Source organism: Eublepharis macularius, chromosome 11, assembly GCF_028583425.1.
Source record: "Eublepharis macularius isolate TG4126 chromosome 11, MPM_Emac_v1.0, whole genome shotgun sequence".
NCBI classification, from domain to species: domain Eukaryota; kingdom Metazoa; phylum Chordata; class Lepidosauria; order Squamata; family Eublepharidae; genus Eublepharis; species Eublepharis macularius.
Window position 1 is genome coordinate 82,491,194 of NC_072800.1, and position 27,789 is coordinate 82,518,982.

The 27,789-nt window shown below is 40.3% G+C and overlaps 1 protein-coding gene across 4 annotated transcripts in view; it reads right to left on the reverse strand.

The window, feature by feature from the left end:
• RBM33 (RNA binding motif protein 33) overlaps positions 1 to 27,789 on the reverse strand; it is a 95,658-nt gene that overhangs the window by 60,510 nt on the left and 7,359 nt on the right. For 3 of the 4 annotated variants that reach the window (XM_054991868.1, XM_054991870.1, XM_054991871.1), the window contains exons 2-10: positions 24,643 to 24,721; positions 20,988 to 21,036; positions 18,430 to 18,506; positions 17,010 to 17,322; positions 15,293 to 15,415; positions 10,951 to 11,122; positions 3,236 to 3,441; positions 2,091 to 2,352; positions 1,070 to 1,129 (exon numbers count right to left, since the gene is read on the reverse strand). In XM_054991868.1, coding sequence (XP_054847843.1) covers positions 1,070 to 1,129; positions 2,091 to 2,352; positions 3,236 to 3,441; positions 10,951 to 11,122; positions 15,293 to 15,415; positions 17,010 to 17,322; positions 18,430 to 18,506; positions 20,988 to 21,036; positions 24,643 to 24,721 — 1,341 coding nt within the window. The remainder of the gene's footprint in view (positions 1 to 1,069; positions 1,130 to 2,090; positions 2,353 to 3,235; positions 3,442 to 10,950; positions 11,123 to 15,292; positions 15,416 to 17,009; positions 17,323 to 18,429; positions 18,507 to 20,987; positions 21,037 to 24,642; positions 24,722 to 27,789) is intronic. The other variant, XM_054991869.1, reaches the window with a different exon arrangement.

A 27,789-nucleotide genomic window follows, 5' to 3' on the forward strand; every position in this document is an offset into this window, starting at 1 on the left:
TTTGACTTCTATTTAATAAGCAAATTGAAAAAAGAACTTCAATAACAACTAACTGAAATTAAATATTTGATGACAAAAAAATCATAGGGGAAAATTATTTGGGCGATAATAACGAAACGTTTAAAGACAATATAGCATGAACATCCCATATATTGTTCAAATTTAAGTGAAAAGAAGTTGACTCTTCAGTTAAAAAGAAGTTTACAGAAAACTTCCAATGGAACACTTTCTCAAATGAGGTATTTTCAGTCCTTTATTTTTCTGCAGAATTTTTTCCATATCTGAAGATTTATTGTTTCATAAAAGTAATTATAATGGTTAACATTATAGTGTTAACACAAAACTGTTAACACTAATTATAGCATACCTAAGGAGCTATATATGATTTGCCCTGAACATGATTGTCCACTCATCTGTTTCAAAAGAACTCAGCTCTCACCCACAGAGATCACCGGGGCACTTCATCACTCGTGTTACTTGTTACTTCTGTGTTAGTTGGTTGATTACAATATCCCTGCCACCATGTGACCGCAGACAAACGAACTAAGAATTTTGGCTTTGGTTTTGATCCGATCTGCTGGCCAATCAGGTGAATTCATAGCTTCATTTTTTAAAAATTTGGATTGTTATATGTATCTGCAGTAACACCCCTCCTCGAACAACATTAATTACACCTTGAAAACTGCCTAACATTGTATTAGCAATGTTGTTTAGGAAACAATAAATCTTTAGATATCGGGGGGAAATCTGCACTGAAAATATCTCATTTGGGAACATGTTCCACTGGAAGTTTTCTGTCCCACATTACTGGAAGAACTCATGCAGATTAGTGGCAATGAACACATGATAAAAGGCAACTGAAAGATCCTGTTCCAATATGTGTGAGTGTGAGTGTGAGTGTGAGTGTGAGTGTGAGTGTGTGTGTGTGTGTGAGAGAGAGAGAGAGAGAGAGAGAGAGAGAGAGAGAGCGTGCGTGCGTGCGTGCGTGCGTGAAAAAAATTTGATTTGAAGGAAAATATTTATGTGCAGAAACTATACAAGCAGTAATTCCTACAACAGCTGGACGTACCAGATCCAAACATTTTCAGATTGTCAATTTCTTTGGTTCCTTGCCTCCACCTACTTGTCTCTACAGAAATTACAGAGGGGGAAACAGTGTACACATAAAAATGGCTTCTAGATTGCAACCATAAATTGGGAGAAAATTATGCAAGGCAAAGGACATATGGCAGTGTATCACACTGCTAGCATAAGGACAATCGACAGCTCGTGTGGACTACAGTACACAGGCTGCTTCCTGGTACTGCCGAGGTGCCATATACCTCATATCTAATCTACTCTACTGGCTAGCCACTTGCGTCAAGGCCCACTTTCAACTGCTGGTACTGACCTCTGCATGGTCACCTTGCATAAGAACCAACCCGAATACTAAAAACTGCCTTCAATGACCTTTTCCACATGTCACTTCTAGCAACAATTCCGGGGGGGGGGGGGCACATGGAACAGGGCCCTCTCAAAAGCGGTGCCAAGATTACTGAATACCTTCCCCAGAAAGTATATCTTGCACTGCCACTGCATTTTGCTCTCTTTAGGACATCTGGGCTCTCCTTGTATTTATTTACTTATTTACTTCATTTATACCGCACACCAATAGAGACCCACAGTGGCTTACATCATTCTCTTCTCCTCCATTTTATCCTCACAGCCACCCTGGGAGGCAGGTTAGACAGAGTGTGTGTGTGACTGGCACGAGGTCACCTATTAAGCTTCCATGGCACAGTGGAGATCTGAACCGGAGCCACCCAGATCCAAGCCTGACATTGTACCATGCTGGCTGGTTGTAACTGTGATCTCTGTCCTACCCTGCTGCTCCTGGTGCTACTTGGATTAACGTATCTGAATAGCTGCTGGCTGCCATTTACAACTTTACTTAAAGCTCACTTTTATTGTGGCGCCTTTGTGGATTGTATTGTTCTAGAGAATTTTCTTCTCCGTTAACTGCCTCAGAAGCTGTTATTAGCCAAATGACCATAAATCGGTGTTTCTAGACAAATAAATAAAATGTGCGAATCCTCCTAATGAAATCTCACCTTGTACGGGGGTGACTACGGTCCCTTTGAAGTGTGGGTTAATATGTATGTTCTTGGGCTGCTGAGATGTCACTGGAGGAGGAGGAGTCATCAGTATCCTTGGTGTTTCAAGCTGCGACGGCATATGAATCCCTTGAGGGGGAGGGGGCGGTGTATGATGCTGCGGAGGGATGGGCAGCAGGCCCTGCAACGGTGGCGGCGGCTGCTGCTGAAACAGATTCCTAATGGGTTGCTGATGAGGAAAGATCCTTTGTGAATGAGACTGAAATGACAAAGCGATAAATCACAATTGCTCGAAATTATATTACGTTAGTGTGTTTTTAAATTAAAAATCACCCAGCCCCAGAAGGCACATAGGAGACTTCCTGAGAAGACTGACAAGTTTACGCACTTAGAGGGTATTGTATAAATTCACTGAGGTCTATCAACAGCTAGTAGCCCTGATATATAAAGGGAAGCTCCGTGTCCAGAGGCAGCATAACTGAATTCCAGCTATGCTGACAAAAGCATGAGGCTACTCTTGGCCTTCCCTCCCTACCTGCAAGCTTTTCATTCTATCTCATCGCTGTCGGAAGTAGGTTGGCGGAGCAGAAGCCTAAACCAGCAGGGTGCCTGCTTACATAAGGCCATGCATACATTCTTCCCCAAGATTCCCAGAACACCCTAAATGGTGTATTCTGTAGCCTACACTCAAGCACACCTAAACACAGATTACACTTGGAACAGAGCTGAAAGCTTACTACTTACAGTCAGTCTATTCAGCTAGTCGAGTACATGCTCCATCTTGGCTGGAGTGCAAACCTGAGCCACTAGGAATTCATTTTTCTCCCTTTATAGCAACTTTCTACACCATATGGCAAGCCTCACTGGAAGCTGCTAAAAGCAGGTTCTAGGGCTCTCAAGACTGTCGCCTGCTTTTCCAGGGGCTAAAGGTGGTAGGGTACCACTAAGGAGCCTCAGGATAAGACTAAGCAGCATGCACACTATCTTAAGCATTCTGCTGACAGCCACGGCTGGGCTTGTGCATACGTATTTTAAAAATCCCTTTAACTGAACTATGCAGCTCAATGTTTAGAAGCAAGTGAATAAGGGTGAGCCGTTTCCTCCGCAAAATTCTGCATTCACCAGCATGGCGTGAAGGGTACCGTAACAGTTGTCTGAGTTGCCAGCAGTGCAGGCCGGTGATCCTTCAGTCTCCCCCTTTCATTGTCTCTTCTTTGTTCCCCCATTCCACGACACATTAAAGGCCCTCCTCGCCTTCCTCCTCTTCTTGAGCCATAGCGCCCCTGTTTAAGCTGCCGTTCCCTCTCTTCAAATTCAAGTAATGCTGCTTTGGCTTCTGCAGAAAGTTCTATTATATGAGAGAAATAGGCACAATTGGTATTTGCTAGGAGGATTAGAAGAGCAACGAACAGATAACATTTGACTGTTTCCATGACAGAATTATACAAGTCCCTTTGATAATATGGTATGCACCCAAGATGATTGACTAACATTTAATTCATGTAATCATTTTTATACCCTTTTTAATTTGCAAATGCATGCTAACAGTTTGGCGAGAATACATTTTTTTGTTCTTTTAAAAGTAGTTCTCCCCATGGCAAGTTACTGAATGGAAAACAAATTCTTTCACCCTACCCCCAAAATTTAACAAAATTTGGCTTTTGGAAGATAACCATTTATATAATACATGTTACAGTTTCAAGATATATACTTGGAACTATGTTAAGTGCCCTGTGCGTCTCAACTTCATTATAACAACTAATGCAAACTGAAAAACTCACTAGATTCCTTGAACAGTATTTGGACTGATAACCACCTCTATTCTTAAAAAAAAAATAGACGTCATCCCTAGCTTTCCCTTCCAGTTTAAGTAAAGCTCAAGAAATTCCTGAAGAAATGTCTACTTTTTAATCAAATTTCTAAATAGAAAGGTTACAGAATGGCAGACATATTTTTAAATAAAAATGTCATAGTATGCTACTAGTTCTAGCTTCTCTTCAGACCATGCAAACAATTCTCTATACCATCTGCAGAAAAATCTCCAAGGTAAAGGAATTCAGCAACTAGATGAGAAAGACTCAATGGTTCCTTGACAAAAGCTAGGAAATGGATCTAACCTTATAGAGCTTCATCACTCCCACTGTAGTGATGTTAAAGGGAAAAACAAGCATTTCAAGCCTTAGATATTGAAAGTTCTACAGAAAGCATACTAACTTAGTCTTACTTTTGCCAAGATAAACATCTAAGGTTTTACAACCACAGTAGAAAATTAGTATGGAAATACTGTTATTTTCCGCAATTATCTTCTGCCATCACAGCTTAGTGATCTCCAACATGGTGCCCTCCATGTGTTTCTGGGCACTGATTTGCTTGTCATCAAATGGTATTTTCCCCCAAAGCAAAGACCCAATCCTGCCTCCAACTGCAATTTTGTGATTGGCCACTGCAGAAGAGACCATGCCAGGGATTGTGGAACTCATGTGGACAAAGGCCTTATGGTATGGGAGATACAGTGCACAGAGGAATAGGGCAAGCTCAAGCAGAAAAGCTGACAGCATCCTTCATTTTTTTTTGTTTTAAGACAATTTCTGCTTTAAATGAAATATGGCAAAATTAAAAATTTTACTAAGCTAAAATGTTTTCTCTCTAATATTTTAAAGGAAGTGTGCCATCACATCTATAGGACTAATTGCTTCATGAAGCTTTTAGTTTATGAAGAACTTGAAAAAGCTGGTATTAACTACTATGCTGCCCAAAATTACGTTTTTCTTGCTGAGATTGTTCTATTACTGTTTTATTTTGTACATTTCAGCTTAAGAACCAAGAGACAGCCTTGTCAAAGGCAACCCAAAAACATTCTGACCAAAGCGGAAGGCTTACTCAGCAAACGAGGGGCAAACTAGGTATGTAAACCCAGACCTGCCCAAATGGTGTAAGAAGATCTAATTTTAAACAGCAAAAATCCTGAGGTCTGCCATGTTCCTCCCCATAGCCCCTCTCCTCAAATGCTTTTCTTGCAGCTAAATTCACTACCCATATCAGATCACATGATGAGTACAGCACTGGGACAGAACTGGAGGTGGGAGGCAGGGGACAGCAAGTTGATGAGCAAAAAACATGGAAGTAGCACTGAGGTTCTGATGATAACAAATCAGATTTCTATACAGTTGGGATAAACCCAATTTAAATAGAGGGATGTGCCACGGTCATGTCTAGTCTAACCCTTACAGTCATTTGGGGGGTTCTTTTTCACCTCATCCCAAAGAATGTGTCACTGGACTCTTGAATACCCTGGGGGAAGGGGAGGGTAAGAGATGAGGCCAACCTAAGAAGCAGCCTAAACAGCCACATGAAGCTTCCGAACCACCCATGCCTCTTCCTGCAAAGATGCCTCTGAAAGTGTTATATGTTCATGCTGCCCACAAACCATGTGAAATCCTGGCAGCTGAAAGGAGTGTGCATGCACTAGCAGGGAAGCAGTCAATTCTGAGAAGAAGGAAAAGGGAACTCGCTGTAAAGCAATTAAAGATAAGGGGGCATTAACCAGAGTTAGAGAAAGATCTTAAATCTGAATTTCCCACCACCAGATTGATGTGCTGGGGGTGGGGGGAATGTGCCTCATCCTTCCTTGAAGGGCTGGATCCATACACTGCAGGATACTGCACTACTGCTGTGCTACAGTAACCATACGCATCTGAATTTTCCTGTGTGGGGCAAGACAACCCAGTTACAGATGATTTCTATAGCACAACATGATTTGGCAAAAGCAGCCAAGACATCATTCTCCCTTTCCTGTCCTAAAAAAGCTTAAGGTAGGTGAAGGTAAGAGGGACTGTCCAAACATCACCCAAGGAGGTCCATGGCACAGATTCTAGTCTGACACTAACCACTAAACCTTTGCACACCACCTTCCTCACCCAATTTCTTGAAGGTTCCCATTTATCTCAAATTATCCTCACAATCTTATTAGACCGTGGTAGAGTAACATGCCCAAGGCTACCCACTACCCATATTCCAAACACCATGTGCATCAAGCAGCACACAACATTTTTAAAAAGTTACTCATTTAATCAAGAATATACTCCAGAGGAAGATTCAGACGTCACAGTCTAAAAATCGTTTTGAAAAGCAGATCTTGCAGGTCTTCCTAAGTTATGTTCAAATATTATTTTACTTTCTGGGAGGCTATTCAAGCTGTCACTGCAAAGCTCAGGCCTCTCTGGTCTCAGGTCACCCCTATTTTATACTCGTGCTCTGCAATCTACTCACCTAAAACCCTTCCAAGACAAGAGGTTTCCTTTTCTAATTACAACGATAGGAGATACCTCCACTCCATTCATGAGGAAAAATATTTAACATATTTTTGCCAGCACAGACTCAATTCTGACTGCAAAATTCTCTCACACAGCTAATGCAGTGAATCAGCAATTATTTTTCTAGTGCCTCCAAGTGTCAAGATTAATTTTGCTACCCTTGGTAATAAAATGGTTTCAAACGACATCTTTAATCAGCAAGTAAGAATGCTTTCCTCCAATAGAGACAAGCTGTCACAAAAGGTCACCAAAAAGTGACAGGAGGGAAATTACGTTTGTAATTTCAACTGAAATATTAATTTCTCTTTTAAGTGTTTTCTCAACTTATGTCTAGATTTTAAAGTAAAGAAATCTAGCTATACAACCAAGTTTCATTTTTATACCATTATTCCTATTAAGAGCAATCAGTCCTGAGAGAAAGTAATATTTATTATGCCAGTTCTACTACATACTTTACTCCCATTAAGTTGACTCCCAATAGTCATCAATTAATGCAGATTTGGGGGGGGGGCCTCAGGCTGACAATGGCTTATCAAAGAAAAACTTGCCTTTAAACTAGAAGCCTTAAATTTACCACCTTAAGTGCAGTACACATTCCAGTATAATCATTAAGTGCCATTAACATAAATTTCTAAACATTCTAAAGAATTTTTCAAAGAAGACTCCACATGAACAAAACTAGATGGAGCCACTGTTTTGTCATAATAGCTACTTTAATATATTAGAAAGTTTCTATGCCCCCTCTCCAAAGAATCTGCTTGGGGCAACTAAAATAAAACATAATAACTATACTAAAACATAAAATGTTTTAACTATTTTTAAAAACATCATTAAACATCCAGTGTTAAAAATATCATAAAATATTAGCAGCCTAAAGCAACTCAAAACAGTTTCATCTAGAAGCCTGAAAAATTATGATAAAGATTAACCCCTCAATTAAAATTACAGCATATCCCAAGAACCCCAAAGTGAAAGGGGTTTTACAATGGGAATAGGTACAGACAGCTAGCTTACACTGGTGTAAAATGTAATGTTGGCACCTACCAATCAAAGCATTTTCAAGCTCTGGCTTCAATATCCAGTTTGTTCTCTGTCTAGCATGCTAAAACCTCCCAACAGAGCTTTTGTGCATGCTGCCTCTTTGTAAAAGCAGAGCCCCAAATGGGAACCAAACAAGGGCAGACCTTAAAAGCTTAAGAACTGGCTTAGTGGATCAGATTAGGGGTGTGTAATCTGGGATTCGTGAACCAGCTAAATAGCTGGATTTATGCCAATCCAGCATAATCTGGCTATGCCTGATCACACTGGAAAATCCTAGACTGGATCCAGGAAGCAGAATTCTGATAGGATGGCTTAGCTCCACACTATGGAAAGAGAGCAGCGCAAGGCCTGTGGGGGACAGGAGGCTGCTGGCAGGGGATTCCCATTCTGCCACTCCACCTCCACCTGAGCTCCAAAACTGCCATTCACACTGCAAAAAGCAGGCAGCCACAGCGGAGGCGGAGAAGCAGCAAGCAAGAGGTCAGCAGCTCAAAGCAGAGGCAAGCTCTGGCCATGGCAGGAGAGCAGTGTGAGGCCAGCAGGGCACAGGAGGCAACGGGCATAGTAGATTCTCATCCCACCCCTTCACCCCAGCCTGAGCTCCAAAAGAGCCTTCCAAGCCACTGGCGGCCACCTTTTAAACTCTGCAGCTCTAACGAGCCTCACTCCCTCCTACCTTCAGTTGGGGGCTCTCTGGTTTGACGCTGATTCCCTCACTGTAAATTTGGTTCTCCTGGGCCTTACTGGTTCAATTTGCATTGGGTATAGCACCAGCATACGGAGCTGGCTTTTGGCCAGGACTGCCTTTGCTTAAGATTTCCCGTTGCTTGGAAAACCTTGGAAATGTTTCCCCTACAGGAAACAACAGAGTGGCTGTGAGCAGCTTGTTCAGGGGTCCCACAGAATTAAACCCCAGGGTCCAATCTTCCTGAAATTTAAGGGAACCTTTAGTGGACAGGAAGGAATAGGTTCCCAGAAAGTTTGGTGACGCTTGCTTGAAAAATGCTGCCAGAGGCCTCTCCCCCAATAGTTTTTGCCACAGGGAATAATAGCTGGATAAATTTGTGATACTCTAATTGGATTAAAGAATCTGACCAAGATTTCAAGGATACCGAAATGTTTTTGGTATCCCTGAAACCAGAATTTTTTGGGGGTGCACATCCCTAGATCAGACACTGACAGTAGACTACTGTAGCAGGAACAAAAAGTGAAATAAATGTGTGAAATAAATCACACATAATACTACAGGTATATTCACCTTCATACTCTGATCTCTATGTGCATCATAGGCAAAGTGCCCCTGAGACTTTTCTAGATTATAAAACCAAGCCACTTCATTTATTTACGATATTTAGATTCCACGTCCCAGCTACAATTCTCTTAAAGAGGTTTACAAAGCAATAACGAGACAGAAAGGGCCTCCCCTCCATCAGCCTGCCTAGTGTACTTTCACCTGGCCCCTCAGATTTAATCAATGCTCAGCCATTTCGCAGGAAAGAGAAGGGAAGTCAACACAAGATTTCTGTATCACCATACTTTGAACCATCTTTTTATATGCTTCCCACCACCTACTTCTGAGGCATTATTTGGGGCGTTACTAGGGCACCTACACTTATGTGGGCCCTCCTGACTGGATATTTCCATTGACACAAATTTCCATCACCTGGCATGGGTCATTCCGAGTTCTGTACCCAGAAAACTGTCTAATTTGCTAACTTCCCCTTTGGGGCCTTTCTAATACTTTCCATGGCCCTCACATCACTACATGGTCTCTAGGAGCTCTGGTCCTAGTTGGAATTCCCACTGTTGGCTTAGTTTCCTTTGACTTGATGGTGCAAATGGATATGTAGCCATGGTCATGTTGGTTCCACACCTTTCCCTCAAAGCAAGCCTAATTAATTATTAAAGAAACCCCCTTTTCTTTTTACTTAGTCTCATGACACCTGATAAGCAAACAATTCCTGAAATTGAAATTGTGTGAAGAAGTCTGCATGCAGAAACTTAAAGGAAAAGCAAGACTGCGGTTAGCCAACTGGCTTCTGGCACTGCAGAGGTCAGAGTTGTTTTCTCACCTGCTTCCAGCTTCACAGCTGACTGTCATTACTTCAGGTTCTGATGACCTCAGTAGCATGAGTGTCTAACATGGTTTCACTACTGGGGTCTAATGGAAACTGCTCCAAAATGGATAAAATAAAACAGGGAGGGAAGGACCTGGAGAACAGGATCCAGGCCTATCAGCCTCAATTGTGGTTATGCTTAATCACCATTATGCAATTTGCCACAACCCCAAACAATGGTTCAGAGAAGTTGCCACCACATATTTGATGAAATGGAGAAATAGATATACACCCCCATTATCTGATAAGTACACATATGTTCTCAAATAAGAGAACACTGGGTCAACTGACGGCCACGTCTCAGTATGGAAAAGAGCAGAGTATAAATGTTTAAATAAACATGCTTGAATTTGTATTTTTAAACCCATTAATACAACAGAATTAAGACTCATGCAACTATCTGGACTCCTCTTAGAGGAAAGTCATTTCTCAAACTCCTTATCGTTCACATTTTGTAATTCACACATGATCCGTGTATAAGATTTTCATTTAAAATTTCGGAGAGTTATGTGCCTCACCCATGGCGGCAATAACCTAACATAAGATGCACCCTCGAAACTGCTGCACCCTGGGATAGATCAGCTCACAGCACAAATTCTATTTGCCAACTATACAATGTCTTTGTATTGATCTTGAAGCTGAGAACATTTCAAAAGGATGCTTGTTTGCATGTACTCTCTCAAGATGACACACTGGGACTGTAAATAATTCATTAGTAATCCTGCCAGTTCCACCTCACTATGATGACAACATTGAGCCTTAGATTTCTTTCAGATATCATCATTAATCAGCCAATCCTTTCAGGAGAGGAAAAAAGAAAAAGAAGATCTACCCCCATGCTGAGCAGACACTGTGTGTCACCCTAGAAGAAAATCCGTTTGTTCTCAAATTAGGAATGACAAGACATCTCCAAATATAACCAGAATGTGTCTTCTTTACTTACGTAGAACTGTCTCAAGATCTATAGCTTAGCCAATTGTGACTTTTTCCACACATTTAAACCTTTTCTTTCTAACAACTTTTCATTTTGTACCCAGTAACAGCATGACAAAGTCAACATTACCTGGACTTAAACCATACAATCAAAATCAAGCTAAGAACAATCTTTTTAGGAAGGGTTCTTGTAGTATGGCACCTAGGGCTCACTTTGGATTCAAGACAGCTAACAAAAAACAACAACAACCCATCAGTCTAAAATAATTCTAAAACACATAAAACACTAAAGAGGGCACTCTTGAGAATGCTGATGCTAGAGCACGTACAAATAGATTAAGACCAACTCACCTTGTATCTGCATCATAATCTTTGAAAGCAACACATCATTTATGATTTACTGCTTTAACTTAAAACAAACACCTGCATTCCTAGCCCCTCCCTCCCTCTTACCCAAGGTTTCTGGAATGTTTCTTCTTTCTCTTGTGACATCTGACAGCCTGATGATTGTTCCTTCTTTCCTCTCAGTTTTGAAGCGTAATCGACCGGACTCTTCATCATCATCATCTTCTTCGTCAGACTCTTCTTTGGTTTCCTCTTGAAGTTCCAGATTTTCCATAACAGCCTGCAACACAACAGGATGTGTATGGATTAGAGACCAATTTTCAGCACAGCAGAGCTGCCCTAAGGCCAAAGCACGGATCGTTTGGTATCAAGGACTTCAGTCACAGCATCATGTATGCAGCACACTGGGTGCAAAGATCTCCTGAGGATCCAATCATCTTAAAGGTGGCAATTATGAAGGCTCTCTTGAATGTCCTCCCTAGACCCTAATGATCTGGGTAGCTATAGGCAAGTGACAAATATCCTTTTCTGGAAAGAGTGCTTGTGGGCCAAATAGCCCCACATTTTCTCAGATGAGTTGGGATTATCTTCAAGATCCACTTCAATTTTAGACTAAATTACTGTAGCTGCCTTGAATGAGGAGAAACAGGAGTGTGGCCTGCTGCTAGTTCTTGACCGCTTAGCAGCTTTTGAGACTATCAACAATGGTACCTTTCTGATTAAGTTGGCCAAGACAGGGATCAAAAGTGCTGCCCTCTGAGAGTTCCCGACGTATGTGCCCAAACAATACTAGAAAGTGGTGCTACTTGACAACTGCTAGACCACTGAAATTGTGTTATGGGATGCCACTAGGTTCCATTCTAGCTCCCATACTGTTTAGCATCTATATGACACCACTGGGAGAAGTTATCCAAAGATCTGGAGACATTATTAGTATGCTGATAACACCCAGTTCTATTTTTAACCTTTTCAACTGAATCAGATGAGAGAGTGGGTGTCCAGAGACATAATGGCATAGCTGCAGATCAATAAACCAAAGCTTAACCCAGACATTCCATTTGATACTACTAGTAAATAATGTCTTTCATAGAAGGTTAAGGAAGCTGCTTTGAACGAGGCTGCAGTTCCCCCCAAAAAACACGTTCTCAGTTTGGGGGGGGGCCTTTGGCATGAACTAGCCATGGTTATCCATCATACCCAGATTAGACAGTTGCAATGAGCTCTACACTGAAGGCTATTCAGAAGTTTCAACTGGATCAGAAAACGGGCATAAGCGACTGGGAACACATCTTGCCAATATTGAAGTGGTTGATAACCAACAAGAAGAAAGGAAGGAAGTATGCCAAGGAGTGACTCAGTACAATATTATTATCTGTACCACACTACAAATATCAATATATCTACATTGAGTTTTCAATTATCTACAGCAGTTCAATACACATGCATGGAGAGAGAATTAATTCCAATATAGTAGAGTTCTCTCAAACTTTGCTTATGACGCCCGAAGGTACACAGTTCCAAAAAGGTCCAGAATATAGCTGGTTGGTAGCATCCAAAGTTGCAAGGTTGCAAAAACCAGGTGGCAAAACAGGTGGCAACGAGCTACACCGGTCTCATTCCTTTCGGCTCGTTTCAGAAATGGTCCTTCGTCAGGCCACAGTTATCCTACAGTTCATATAGAAATGGGCTTGGGAAAAGTGCAATGTATTTGTTAGTCAAGTTCCTTTAAATGAAATAATGTGGTGTTAATTGATAATTAGCCTTGAGCTTTTGTATTTAACTGATGATATGCGTGCCCCGTCCACCTCATATGATTTCAGCATCTGATACTGATTGATAGTTGATTCTCTACATGAATTCGCCTGACGAAGTAGTAAGTATGGCTGGAGAAATGAAACTATCGGGATGCTCCTAAATGGACTGATATTGATATTTTGTAATATGAACTGTAGGATAACTGTGGCCTGACGAAGGACCATTTCTGAAACGAGCCGAAAGGAATGAGACCGGTGTAGCTCGTTGCCACCTGTTTTGCCACCTGGTTTTTGCAACCTTGCAACTTTGGATGCTACCAACCAGCTATATTCTGGACCTTTTTGGAACTGTGTACCTTCGGGCGTCATAAGCAAAGTTTGAGAGAACTCTACTATATTGGAATTAATTCTCTCTCCATGCATGTGTATTGAACTGCTGTAGATAATTGAAAACTCAATGTAGATATATTGATATTTGTAGTGTGGTACAGATAATAATATTGTACTGAATCACTCCTTGGCATACTTCCTTCCTTTCTTCTTGTTGGTTATCAGTAATTTCGAGGAAGTATATTCTCCCTCTTTACCGTCCCCCCACTTTGAATATTGAAGTGGTTGCCTATTAATATCTGGACATGATTCAAAGCACTGGTCTTTACTTTAAAGCTCTAAACAGTCTTGGATCAGGGTGCTTAAAAAGACAACCTGCTCTTGTACCAGCCTGCCTGCCAACACTTCATCTATGACGGCATTAGGGAAAAGGTCTTTTCTATACTGGTGCCTCATCACCACAATTCCCTCCTCACAGCTCTTCATCTGAGACATTCTCTATCTAGTTTGACTTGCTTGTTTTATTCATTTACACCTCACCTTTCTCAGCAATGGAGATCCAGAGAGGCTTATAGCGTCCCCCTCTCCTCCATTTTATCCTCATCTTCAAGGCACTTTTCAAAGGTATGGCTTACAAATAAAACACAACTACAACGTTCCATGATTTGTGGTGCAGGAAATGCTTTAAACACACAAAACAATGGTCCACCACTGGCTTTAAACACAGAGTGAACCAAAAGGATTGAAGAAGACGCTAACAAACTTGGGTGATGAGGGGCTGTGTTTGTGGGTTTTTTTTAGAAAGAACATGGGGGGAAAATTGCCTACCTGTCACACAATCTAAGATAAAGCTCCAACTTCCTAGTTTAAAAGAACCTGAGAAGGCCCTTAAATCCAAAAGGTAATATAATCCCCTGCAAGTGAAAGCAAAGAGTGGCAGCTAGTCTCTTCTAGAAGAGGAAAGGAAAATAAATGCGTCAGACAAAAATGAAGCGTATTGCTCGGGTGATAATTGGTCTTCTCATGGACGGCTGCCCTAAGTCACTCTAAATTTCCTGTCTCCATCTGCTGGCATGATGTCTGCTTATCCAAAAGTCTTGAAGTGTCACATGTCAAAACTCTTGCACTGTAACAGTATGCAGCATTTTCATTACAGGGTTTGGCCTTGCTTGGGACTTCAGCTTCCTTGCATATATGGCTCTTCCAGCACTGAGAGGGATAAAACAGTCCAGGGGAAAAGAAGCGTCTACAGACAACTGTGCATAAGACTGGCTAACTGAAAACTGCTGTTTAAGAATGACAACTGTTTACCAAGCAGATGAACAAAGATGTGTGTTAGACAGATTCACTCCAGAGCTTTGGCATGACTAAAATAAAATTAAGGTACTTGTGTACAGGATGCAAGACAGAATATATATATTCTATAATATATATATTCTATATATATTCTATATAATATATATATTCTATAATATATATTCTATAATATATATATATATATATATATATTATCCCACCCTTCCTCCAAAGAGCTTACAGCAGTGTATGCAGTTCTCCCTTCTGCAATTTCTGAAAGACAGAGAGAGGCCTAAAGTCTCCCAATGAGTTCCATGGTTGAGCAGGGATTTGAATCAGATGTCCCCAAGCCCAATCGGATAGTCTGAGCACACCACCATACTGTCCCTCTTCATGGACAGAGTCCATTCCCGTACAGATACAAAAGGGAAAAATGAAGCAAAGGTTTGGTAACATAATGCAAGATTAGTTGCTCATTAGCCTCGTATAGCCCCCTACGAAAAAAATTAGTATCCATTCATTACACAGTGCTCCTTAACAGTTTTGAATGTTACGTCAAGGGAAACAGCTGTTTATCTTTCAAAGCAATTTCAGGTATTTAAGTAGCAAAAGGAAAACCAACCAATTCAAGCTTCCAGCTGCTGGGTATTTCCTCTTCCTTCCAACCACAAACTCTTAACACTAACTTATACCAACAACCCTACAGGAAACACTGGCATAGGGGTTCAACAAATATACGAGAAGAAAAGATGGGGATGAAGAATGAAACTAGGAAAAGAAGAAAAACATTTTGCGGCTCTTAGACCCTGCTCTAGAGCCACAGGAATTGTGACCATCTAACAAAACACCCTGACATCACCAGGGAACATGTTTTAAAAAGGAAAGCTAATGCAAAAATCACAGAAGGGTTTTTCTTGGTACTATCATACTTCACAGATGCAATACTGGCATGAGATCTGCTACCGTCTGCACTTATCCTAAAGGTAACTGCATAGTGAATTTCAGGTAGTTCTTGAAATCCCACACTGCAAGCAATATTTTCCTTCAGGATTTCAACTGTCTGCAAATACCTCTTCTGATTCATTTGGAGGTGTCTGGGTGTTAGCAACTTCTTCCAGTTCTTCTTCCGCTACATATTCCTCTTGTTCCTCCATTACTTGCTGCTCACTATAAGACTGCATATAATCTTCATCCTAGAAAGAAATTCAGGTTGTTACTCTCTTCCATTCACATTCATTAGGGACCAAGCACAGCTATAGAACTCTCAACTGCTTAATCGCAAAAGTGACAGGAAGCAGGCTGTGGGATCATGTTTTCCCTCCACCCAACCTAAAAGGAGAACATTGCCCCACCCAAGAGGAGAACACCATCTGGTGCTGGAGGGATCTATTCTGCAGAACACTTCTTCAGGTGTGTGTGGGGGGGGGGGGTAGCTGTTCTCTTCAGCCTCACCGGTCTTGCTCTTGAAGCAAAACAGTTTCAGCAGTTAACGTCTCTAAGGCTGGAAGAGAGGAGCTGGTCAATATACACACCTCTGCCACCCACAACTGCAATCCATTTATCTTCATAATTTTTATATTGTAAATCTTTTTGGGAGCTGTTACGGCTAAAAGGCAGACTATAAATACAATAAAGCTCCTCCCCTTCCACATAAATTCCCCCTATAACTTCCACAGCCCATCTGGAACCAGGCAGACTAGGAAAGGGAATTGAGAATTGCAACAGGGACACTCAGTACCACAGCTAATTGCCCATTTGTTAAGAGATCAAGAGCACACAAGATGTCTTGGGCCCAAGCAGTATGTTCCAAATTGTATCCTAAGAGAAGGACATAGGAGCAACTAGTTTAGCTGAATACAAGCTATTTCAATGCATTTGGTTAGCTTACCACTCTGCACTCATTTAAAACCTCAAGGCACGTTAGACACAACTATTCATCAAACTAGTATGACATTTTTCCATTGCAGCTGGTTCAACTTTGATGATGGGTCTGGTCAATTCAAGAACAAGTCATATACCACTGGGTAAATATTTCTGCCACTAATTTACCTAACATTTTTTTCTCTCTAATATTATAGGCAACCTAAAAATCCTAACCGATCATAGTTGGATTGTAGAAGATGCTGCACAAACAAGAAATAAAGTAAAATTAAACTGTTGTCCATATATAGACACCATTTTTTCCATGTGAAATATTTTGGTTAAGCCTAGTGTAACAAGTATACTTTCAACTAAAGTCAGAGCAAGCTCCTCAGCAAGCCACTTAAATGGGAAAGAATTATGCATATGACATTTTCTGAAGTAACCTCCAATCTCTTTATTCAGGTTTAGACAGTTCTCAGTTACAAAAAAGGGGGATGAATGAGCAGGACATCAATCACTTTCAAATATTAGCACCTTAAAGATGTCTTTAGCAGGTCAATAATCTTTTCACCTTCGAAGGACTTTATCAGATCTTGTCTAAAGCCTGGATAAAAGCTTTTGCATTAAGTACTTCTAACAATTGGCTGTGCGTCTCCACACACAAAGCCGTTTTCTTCCTTAAGGATACAATCCTCAAGGTCATGATTCTCAACTGCCTTACAGAATGACAAAGGAGCATTACCTACAGCCAAACAAGCTGTCAACACAAACTTTGTCACAGCCTAGATAAAGAAACTGGCAGACAGTGATAATAGGTCTAATTTCCCCCCCTTCCCTAGGGAAGTAAACAGATTTCAGATCAGTCTAAAAACCTAGACACGTGAAGCAATGTTATCTCAGGAAATACAACAGAAAGAGACTCACTGGAAATTCATCTAGCGGTTCATTGATTTCAAGATCTAGCACTTCATCATTATAAATCTCTTCTTCTCCCTGATCTTCACCATATTCTATTTGGTCTTCTGTTAGTTCAGCCTCTGGGCCTCCATACTGCCCTTCTTCTGCGTACTCTTCAGCATATTCTTCAGGCACATCTGATTTGTCATAAGCCAACTCATCCTCCCCTTGTTCGTATTCTGAATCTTGTTCGACAGATGGATCGTTTGCTCCTTCAGAGAGCTCAAAGGATGTAACCATGCCAGATGTAGTATTAAGACTAATAGCAACATCCTGGGTACTATATTAGAATAAAATACAGAGATTGGAATAAAATAAAGTTTTCTATTATGCATATTTTATAGGCAGGGTCTGAGGAATCTCTACAGTGCAGGCAGAATTCATGGTTTCTTCATTAACTAGGAAAAAATATAGCCCATGTGTCAAATTGACTCCATGCCACAAGAACGTAAGGCATACTTATATCACAGTTTCTCAGCAGCTGCAGGCTATTTGAGCAGGGGGATCAAAGCAACCAGATGGTCTAACAAGGTTAGGTTGGCAAGAGGTTCTATAGAGTAACCGAGTGAACTTTCAATTTTAATTCCCAGTCCAATGAAGTTGCACTGCATGAGATCCACTACTACAGTGTCAGCTACTCATTCTTTATGTCATCAAATACTTGGAATTTTTTTTATTTACGGTACTTTTATTTCTTCTTAGGAACTAGTGCTTCTTTAAAGGGTGAGCCTGAACAGACTTTACTGAAATCTTCATCAGGTCCTAGACAGCTTTGGTCAGCTTTAAATGGCTGCCCAAAGTCTCCTACTTAGAATCTGAAGATCAAGCACTAGCAAACCAAAGGTCAGCAGTTACTTTTAGCCACTTAGAAACCCATGGCTACATTATTCATTAATCTGCTTTACTTTTCAAAAGCAATAAGGAATTATTCTCCAGTTTTCTTGGTTCTTCCTCCAAGAATGAGGTATGGAGATGAACAAATTACTACAATGAGAAAGCAGGATTAGATTCTGAAGGAACATCCCAACTAAAATTTAATCTACCAGAATTTCCTTTAAAAAAAAAATAGAAATTGCAAAGTAGTAGACAAATTCTTAAATACGTCTAACACAGCGTTTACAAAATGCATCTTAAAACCCTACTGCTCTCAGCAGCAATTTTCTCTTCACCTTTTTATCCTCAGCTAGAAAAAAAGAATTTCTATTCAGAATGTCACAGTGAAAAGCAGCTTATTTTCAAATACCACTTTTAGATTTGTGTGCACCCTCCTCCTCTATATCGGGTTAAAGTACATTCACGTTCACTACTTTATAGTATTCCAATAAAAATCATTCAGGGGACTCAGCTAGAAAACCAGTTACTTTAATTGGTTTAAAAAGATACAAACCTGAAGTGTTGATCCTCTTCATTGTCACTCTGCAGAAGATCATCATTCAGTTCTTCATCTGACATATCTGACTGAGTCTAAATTTTAAATTACAAAAAATTGCCCTTGAGATAACCCTAATATACAATGTTTAAAAGAATAGCAAAGAAGGTTGCTCTTTATGATTGAGACATTTTAACAAAATACTATCAATATCAATCAAGATTTTATCAATATTGTTTTCACGTTGAACATTAGCAAAATAAACTCTAATTCTGAATTAGCTGGTTGAAAGAATACCATACAAAATTCTAACTTAATGCTACAGGCCACATTGATGAAAACTGATCTAAAAAACATCAAAATGTGTGGAAATTTCACAAGTCCCAAAACAAACATCATTGCAAGATGCAATTAAAGTTGGACACAAGTTCAGCTTGTTGCTGTACTCACATATGCCCCTCTCCTCTCTACCCACTCATGGCTTCCATTTATTTATGTCATTTATAGTCCGCCTTTCTCACTGGGACTCAAGGCGGATTACACATTGTGAGATTAGTACAGTCAATATTAGGAACATTTCCATAAACAATGCCATAGGGTAAATAGATACATATTCACAAAGACATTAACAGGGATCTAATACAACGTAGTGGCGAAGTCTATGGTTCCTAACTTATTAGTTGATCATCTGAGATCTCTTCCGTACATTTCAGCCTTCCTATCTGAGTAAAAAGCCTTTTTGAATAATTCGGTTTTGCATCATTTGCAGAAAGGCAGGAAAGTGGGGGCTCTCCTGACCTCCTCAGGCAGGCCATTCTACAGGGTAGGGGCCACCACAGAGAACGCCCATGTATGGGCTGCTATCGATTTCACCAATGTGCAGGGTGGCACCTGCAGGAGACCCTGTTTGGAAGGGCGTACAGAACTTAAAATGGATTTAAATGAACACCTCCTGGTTTGACAAAGCCCCAATTCATCATGACGTACAAATGCAGGCACCTCAATGAACTGGAAGTTTGTGTACTCCAAATAAGCCAGTTTAGATTTCTGGCTTGGGTGGTATGAACAAACTCAAATCTAACCAACAACCTGCATTCAGATGCCACAGCAGATTGAAGCCTGATCAAGTATAAAATGTCAGCATACTATAAAAATACAGAGAGGTTGAAGGAGCAAGAGGCATGTACAACCACAGTGGTAACTGTGCTTGTGCTCAGAGTTTAACTGCAGCTTGACATAACATCTAAATGCAGCCTGAAACATAATTTCCATGGTGAGGCTTGGAAACTGTCCACATAAGGATAGTCTACATTGTGTCCACGTAGGACTAGAGCTTCCAGATTTTTCACGCAATCTCCCCCCATTCTTCTTACTACAGCTCTATGCCACATGGCTTCTGTCCAAGGATGGTTCCATGACCATTAGCACAAGCCTTTTCTAGTAGTCAAAGGGGACAACCACTCCTTACCTTTTCACTAGCAAAACACCTGGTTGGCTCCAACTAGTGGTCTCATTAGAACACACAGAATAAGAGTTTAGTCCCCATGAGAACCACTCTAGTGGCCCAGCTAAACCATAAATATGACCAAGTACAGGATCCACGGATTCTTCTACTGACCAAGAAGCCTGCCTCCAATGGTGCAAAGCAAAAATGAGCTGCAGGACTCAGCAATTTGTTCAGAATTTATAAACTGATTCCAAACTCCACACTGCAACAAGTTCTCTCTTGGTATCTCCAGAAAGCAAGACAAATTTCTTACACTCTCATCATGCCAGACATGCCACAAACTAAATTACGTGGCTCCACTGAATCTTCAGCAACAATAGGTCATGTCTCAATGGCACACATGAAGACTAACTAAATAAAACATATGAACTTAGTACACGCGATGAGTTTTGTTGGGCAGGAAGAAGTAGTTAAACTGACAGATGTAGGAATGGGTTCAAATTGTATATTGTTAAACACCTTCATTCTAGAGGACAGCTAGTTAGATGTAGAGACAAACAGAAATGTGAAGGACTGGACAAAAACCAGAAAAATTGGGTGGAGGATTTTTCCGTTCCTCAGGACACCCCCCACCCCCACCCCACTGGAGAGTTTTAAAACTCTCCTATGAATTTTTTTCTTCTGGAATGAATGGAATGTTTTTTAAGAAAAGGTTTTTCTCACTCAAAATGTATAGCCTGAGACCTTTTTCCCAATGGAAATGGGACATTTGTAGGAACGCTAAAGAAAAGACAATGTTTTACTCAAAATGTCTAGTATGAAAATGGTTTCTATAAACCAATCTACTATCCAATCTACTACGTATACTGAAGATATAAGCACATTTTCAAAATTTGTTTAAATAAATATTTGTTTAAATGTAAATAATGTTGATAATTTTTGCTACAATATGCTATAATGTGTTGACTGAGAAAGCTAGCATTGTTCTGTTTTCACATTTCCACATATAAGCACACATCTGAAAAAAGCAGATGATGTTCCAGTGCGCTCAAGGTGCACAGAAATCCAGCACTATCATGTAAAAGAGGCATTGAAAGTATTTACATATCACAAGTACTTTATTATTGACCTTTTTGCCAGTCAGTAAATCTTCTCCTAGCAAGTCGTCATCCAGTTCACTGCAAGAAAAATAAAGACAAGCACACTCTTGGGGTAAGCTCTTTCTGAAGCAAGGATTTTATATGTAATAGCAATACATAATTATGAAGTCAAAACAATTTCAGAGCTCTTCAAATGACTGACAAAGAATCCTTCAGGAAACATATAGCAGAGTCTCAATTTAACAGAACAGGTGGACATATGGAATAGAATATAGCACTCATGTTTCTCAAAAGGTTAATTATATAACAGTACAATTTTTCATATGCCAGCTCTTTCTCGCTTTATGTATAATAGTGCATGACACTGTAACACAGACCAATAAGATGATGACCTCAGATTTTCCTGCACAACAAACAAACCACCACCACCTACGAAAGCTACAAGTTCATCAACATCACAAAGATGTGTAATCTGTACAATACTGCAGCACACAACTGCTTTAAAAGTAATGAACAATATTTTTTAAAAAAAATTTCCTAGAGAAAGCATTTTCTTTTTAGGAACAATGTATAACTAGGTTTGTCAAAGCTGTATGTGGATTCTCTCACTGTAGTCTCTAACAGTATATGTATAGAGAGCAACAGCCACATGTGCAATTTTTAAGTTTTCTGTGCTTGACTTCTTTACTGCAGAGGAATTCCATCATGTTCAAAGCATCCCTATTTACCTCCAAGCACAAAATTGCCCCAGACATTGTATGTGCAAGTGCCTCGGGCGGCCTGCTGTTTTTGGGACTGCACCCTTCTCTCCTCTCCACATACTTTTTCTTCAAAGTGAAGATTTCTTGAAATTAATTGCAGCTGACAAAAACACTAATTGCTACCCAAATTAATAGTACAAGCAACCATTCTTCAGACCCTACCATACAGTGATAACCACATTAGAAAGATAACACAACTCAAGTCCCCTACACACCGAACAAACAGTTAAGTAGTGCAATAATCTGGCCTAAGTGCAAAAACAGCAGCAGCACGAATTATCTCCCATTCCTATTCTTTTCACAGATTATCTCCTTCTCTCCTATCACCCAGTGAGGGCATTTATACTGTTGGAAGGCAGATGATAAACAGAAAGTGGCCATGTGGTTAATGCTCCTCATGGCAGGGAAGAATTCAACTAAAAAGCACAAGAAACAAAAAACAGCGGGCTTCAGTCTAAGTGAAATTCATAGTTCAAATATCTAGAGGAGGACCAAGTAGTACACAACCAACGGCTGGTCCTAGCAGTGCTAGTGTTCTTAATCTGGTGCTATCCTTTAACAAAGAAACAACAGTCATTAGTGCTGCTACTCCACACCAAAACAACAGAGGAAGAGGGCAGAGAATAGGATGAAACAGGTCATCTGCACATTATTTTGAGCCCTACTAGATTTCTAAATGGTTTGCACTCTATTTCCCAGCTAATCATGGTCCCTGAAGTAGAGACGTTCCATGAGGGGGCAAGAAGAGGCACAACCGTATGGCTCCCCCATGTACTAGATGCAGAACTAAATTTTCCATTAATGGAAGTGTCCTGGATGACTCTAGTGAGGCCCGATTCGGATATAGGCATGCAGTTAAGAAGTCCTGATCATCTAGTTAGCTTTCCTACATCAAACCATTTACCTCCTGGCTAGAGGTATTTAGGTTTGTTACTGGGTACTGTATACAAGTAATACAATTATAGAGTCTCTGCTTCCATTTTAAGCCTTCATTATTACAAAATAATTATTCAGTATTCTTGATATCAATTTAACAGAAAATCATATTATCCATTATTATATTATCCATATACCTTTAAAGGAGAGCAGTTATAGGAATCCCAAAAAGCATCTTACCAAAGATACAATAGTTGCAGGTAAGGAGCCTCTTCTAAGAAGCTCCCAATCAGTTTAGTTTATCATATTTATAGGATTTCAGAACCTTTTCTTAACATTAGCTGCTTCAGAGACTCAAATTCTTGACTAACTTATTATCTTTATGATTTCAAACACCAAAGAAGATTATCCACATCTGAAACATCCTCTTGAAACATGTAACAATAGCTAGTTCATTTTTGCTACTTTTTGTGTTAACAAAGTCTATGTGGAATTAGTGATTACAAGTTTCTCACACATCTGAGTATCTTTTGGCCCTCACCAGTACGTCTATATCATTGCCAGCTTCTAGAAAGTCAGACATTCCTGCCATTCTCAGACACTCCCTGCACCTGGGCCTTGGTACGTGGTATATATTGATACGAGTTAGATGGCTCTTCTAATCTACACATGGCAATATAACTTTGTAACTCTATTGTTGTACGCCCCTCTCCAAAGTTGTTTTATCCTAGGCCTCTACACTCCCTTTGTGGCCTATCTAGTTATGGGGACGGGCTAGCCCTGTTTCTGTGTGCATAGGTATCTTGAATATCTTTCTTGGTCATATCCAGCAATTGTTCCCCTGTAGTTCTAGCTATATCCATGACAGAAGGCACTTCCATCAGAGGAACTTCCCTTCCTACCCTCTTATTGCGGTTTCTTGATTTCCCCAAAATGATGCTGTGGAATGGGATGAGAGACAAACTGGTCGTCTGCCAGAAGAAGACAAAATTGGAGCAAATTGCCTCTCCCCTTCTGTTAGCCAAAAATTTAGTCTGCATCCGTTCTCATGTGCCTGGTACCTGATGATGCTGCAGTTCAATCCTCTGCTTGTACTGAAAGAGCTATACTGGAGATGATACTGGGCAACAGTCTCCTGCTCCTACCAACAATCTCCTACTCCTACCATTAAGATGACGACCAAAGACTGAGGTAGAGGAAAGCTGAGAAGGCTAGATGGAGCAAAAGCAATATGTCACTATTCGGCAAAGTATTTTAGTCTTAAAAGTGGCCTCAGATTTCTTACCTATACCAATTGTGATCCTCACATGTGCCGCTTCTCAATCCCTCCCACAAACTACACATTTTTTCAGACTATTATTTCTCCCTTCTACAATACAATTCTGCATAGTGGTAAAGAAATTACGGTTCAATTAAATGAGCATACCTTACTTGGGTGGAAGTGCTTCAATGAGCTTCCACAACACCCATGTAAAGGAACACTGAGGCACAGAGGAAGGGGTAGAGGCCTGTAACAAGACGAACTTTGAGCCACACACGGCTCCCCAGCCCTCTCCAGCCTTGTTGAGTTTTAAGGGCTACATTTAGTTTGAACACAACTGCAAAACCCAGAGTTCCCCGAAAGTATAGTGTTCTATGTTCTGCAGTATATTTTATTTAAAACATCTCTATGCTGCCTTTCCACTCATTCAAGGTCCACAAGGCAGTAAACATGCTTGTCTACGTATCCTAGACTAGTAAGTTCTTCATGGCAGTTATAGATAATGTCAGTCTAACCGACTTCACAGGGTTGCTGTGAGGTTAAAATGAAGGAGTGGAGAACGATGTAAGTTGCACTGGGTTCTTGTTGGGGAGAAAAGAAGGGTATAAATGAAGTAAAATAAATACAATGTTTTCCTACAATTTAGCTTCTGATACATATACAGCAGGGACACACTTCATTTGCACTGAAATCTGCACGTTTTTAAAAAGCAAGGTAGAAAACAAACTAAAGAAAGCTGGATGGAATCCCAGAAAAGGAACCTCAGTGTGAAACACAATAGCTTACCTGTCCCAGTCATCATCTCCAGCTCTCCTCCTCCAAGATCTTTCTGCACCAGGCTTATCAAACTGATCAAAGTCATCGTCTGTTAACAAAATACATTTGCTGACTTGTACATGAAGAAAATGCATCAATTGTAACACAGCAAAGCTATTAAACGAGTATTCCCATACAGGTTACCTGCCTCAAGTTTGATACTGTGGGACCACTTTAGAGTGGGACCATCTAAACCCTCTGAAGTCAAGCTCAGCATAAGGCTGAAAAAAATTCCAATTTCTATATACCCGAATAACTGTCTGGGACTTTTCTACTAAAAAGCATAATCAAAAGTAACATCCTATAAAAAGTGGTAGTGCTTTTCCTCATTTCAGAAGAATGAAAATATAAGGTACAGGAGGTGTTTCTGTGTTGTTCTTAGAACTAAGGGTTAAAAAAATCAAAGGTATGCTCAAGTCATCTTGGTTTCTATCAACACATCTACTATTTAATTTTCCCAGGCCTTCTACTGCATTACTTGATATCCTAATACTCTGTGGCAACAAACTCCACGGATCAATATGCACAACAATAAACACAAATTAAGCCTGCTATTTATTCATACCAAGCTTGATAGCATCCTGTTGAGTAACAGAACAACCATTTCCTACTTAAATTCTACCCATGCAGTTTTCTATAACTCTTCTCTGCCTTCTTCCTGTGCAAGGCATTCCACAGATAAAACATGAGACAAACATAAGAAAACCTATTATCAGCCTCCTGGAAGCAAGAAGATGGAGTTCAAGGGCTCTGCTGCTGCCCCCTCTGCTCGGGGGCTGCAGAAATCCATTTCTGTTTCATCTCTGGATTTTTGTTGTTGTTCTTGCAGCAATAGCAAGCTCAGACTTCATTTCCCAAAGCAGAAACAAGTTGCTACACCCAACAGGAGACCATGAGGATGTGACAGAGCAGCAACAGTTCTCACACCACCACCTCATTGTATAGTTTAGGGACAGTCAAAATATTAAAACCTTGTTTATGATCTCTTTGGTTTATCCTTGGTACCTCCCCCCACATCTAGAAACTGCATAAAGAATATAAATGTGCGCTTCTATGCAGTCTGCATGGCAAGAAGTCTGTAAGAATTCCATTTCCCAAAGACGTTGCATGTATAACCTCACCAATTAACAGAAGTGTATTTTAACTTTCAAATGGATGCAAATAAATTGAATTATTGCCATGTCTTGCATAAAAGGAGTGCATCATATGTTGTTACTTCAATGTATTACAGGGATAGGGTAACTTCAGTTTGTTATTGACAACCAGCATGGGATAGTGGTTAAAGTGTCAGACTAGGATCTAGAAAAACCTGGTCCAAATCCCCACTCTGCTATGGAAGCTCATTGGGCAATCTTAGGCTGTCAATCTGTCATCTTAGCCTACTACACAGGGTCTTTGTGAGCTACTTCAGGGCTCCAGCAGAAAATACATAAGTACTGTGCATGGTCTACTTTAGAGATGTGAAGAACCAGAAAAGATGGGGGAAAGTGAAAATATACATTTTTCCCCATTGGGAAAAATGAAAATTTGGGGGAAGACTGAAAAAATTTCCTACGAAACATTTTCTCTTTTTAAAACCCTTCTTAAGGCAAAGATTTTCACACTCAAAAAGTCTTTCTCAATTCTTCCAGCTTCTATACTGTACATATATAGAACATATTCAATAATTTTTGCTGTTTAAACAAATAATTTTGGTAACAGCTAATATGTTGTAACAGTGGTTCCCAACCTTTTCAACTATTATGAGAACTTTGTAATGTAAAAAAATGTCATGGATAGAGATGGGCACGGACCAGAAAAAAAAGAACCATGCAGTTTGTGGTTTGTCATGTTTCACGAACTTTCACGAACCTGCCCCAGTTCACGAATCGGTTCATTTTGGTTCATGAAAATGTCACTGCTGGGCCAGCAAATCACCGCTTCCGGGTCAGCAGAAGGTCACTTCTGGATCAGCAGAAGGTCTGCAGGAAGTCCATCCCCTATTGCCTAGGAAACTGACTGATCAGCGCTAGGCTGTCTGCAGTGATGAACTGAAAAATGAACCAAACAAACCAGCCTAAAGTTTGTGACGGTTTGTCAGAAATGAGATCTGACGAACAGCTGGTTCACGAACCACAAACCGACCTGGTTCGTCATGAATTTTGGTTCGTGCCCATCTCTAGTCATGGATACCCACGATATTGGGTACTTGTTGACTGAGAAAACAATGACAAAATGCTACTATGAATTTAATTACCCTTTTAAATTAATTTGTATTTTCCTAATCACAACATCTACATGCATCTGAAAAACTGTAATACATATATGAGAGAGAGATATTATTTATCTGATTGCAGAAGGTTTGCTTGCTTATTTAATGTACTGAGTTATTTAATGAGATGGTTTTGTAGCTTTCAGAGACTGAAAGTCTAGTTAAAGGGTACAGACCAATGACTTGATACAGTATACAAGAGCTTCATATAGACTGGAGTTACTGGTATAGCTGCCTAGGATGACCCCTTTGCTAACACCGTTAGCTTGTATTCATGGGAATGTTTGCTTGGATGCCCAATGAGCTTTCAAAGCTTTTACAGAACTGGTGGATGCTTAGTTTTTTTTATTTTAATCCTGCTTTTCAGTGGTTAGTTTCCAAAAGAGCTCATAGGTAAACACAATACAAAATATTCCTTCTGGAGAGAATTCTCAATTGTGCTGAATGTAGGCATGATCAAGGGATAGTAACTGTGCTTATATACTGCTCTTCTAGACAGATCAGTGCCCCACTCAGTTAGTTAAACAATATCAGTGTTGTTACAATCCTCGCAATACAGCTGGGGTGCTAGGGCTAAGAGGAGTTGCTGAGCTCATGGCAGTAGTGGGATTCAAGCCAGCAGAGTCCTGATGTGCAACCTAAACACTTAACCATTATATTACAACAGCCTAGCTGCTCCCTTTCCAATGGTGTAGGCACTTGTGTTGGAGGAAGTGTGACATCATCTCCAGATCTCTGGGTATGTGTGTTCAGGTCCTTTCCACAGATGATAATGTAGTGATTACTGATCTAGGTAGCAAAATAAATGAGTCATCCACTAGCACTGTGGCAAACTCCAAAGTTCCACCTATCCTCTAGGGCTCTGA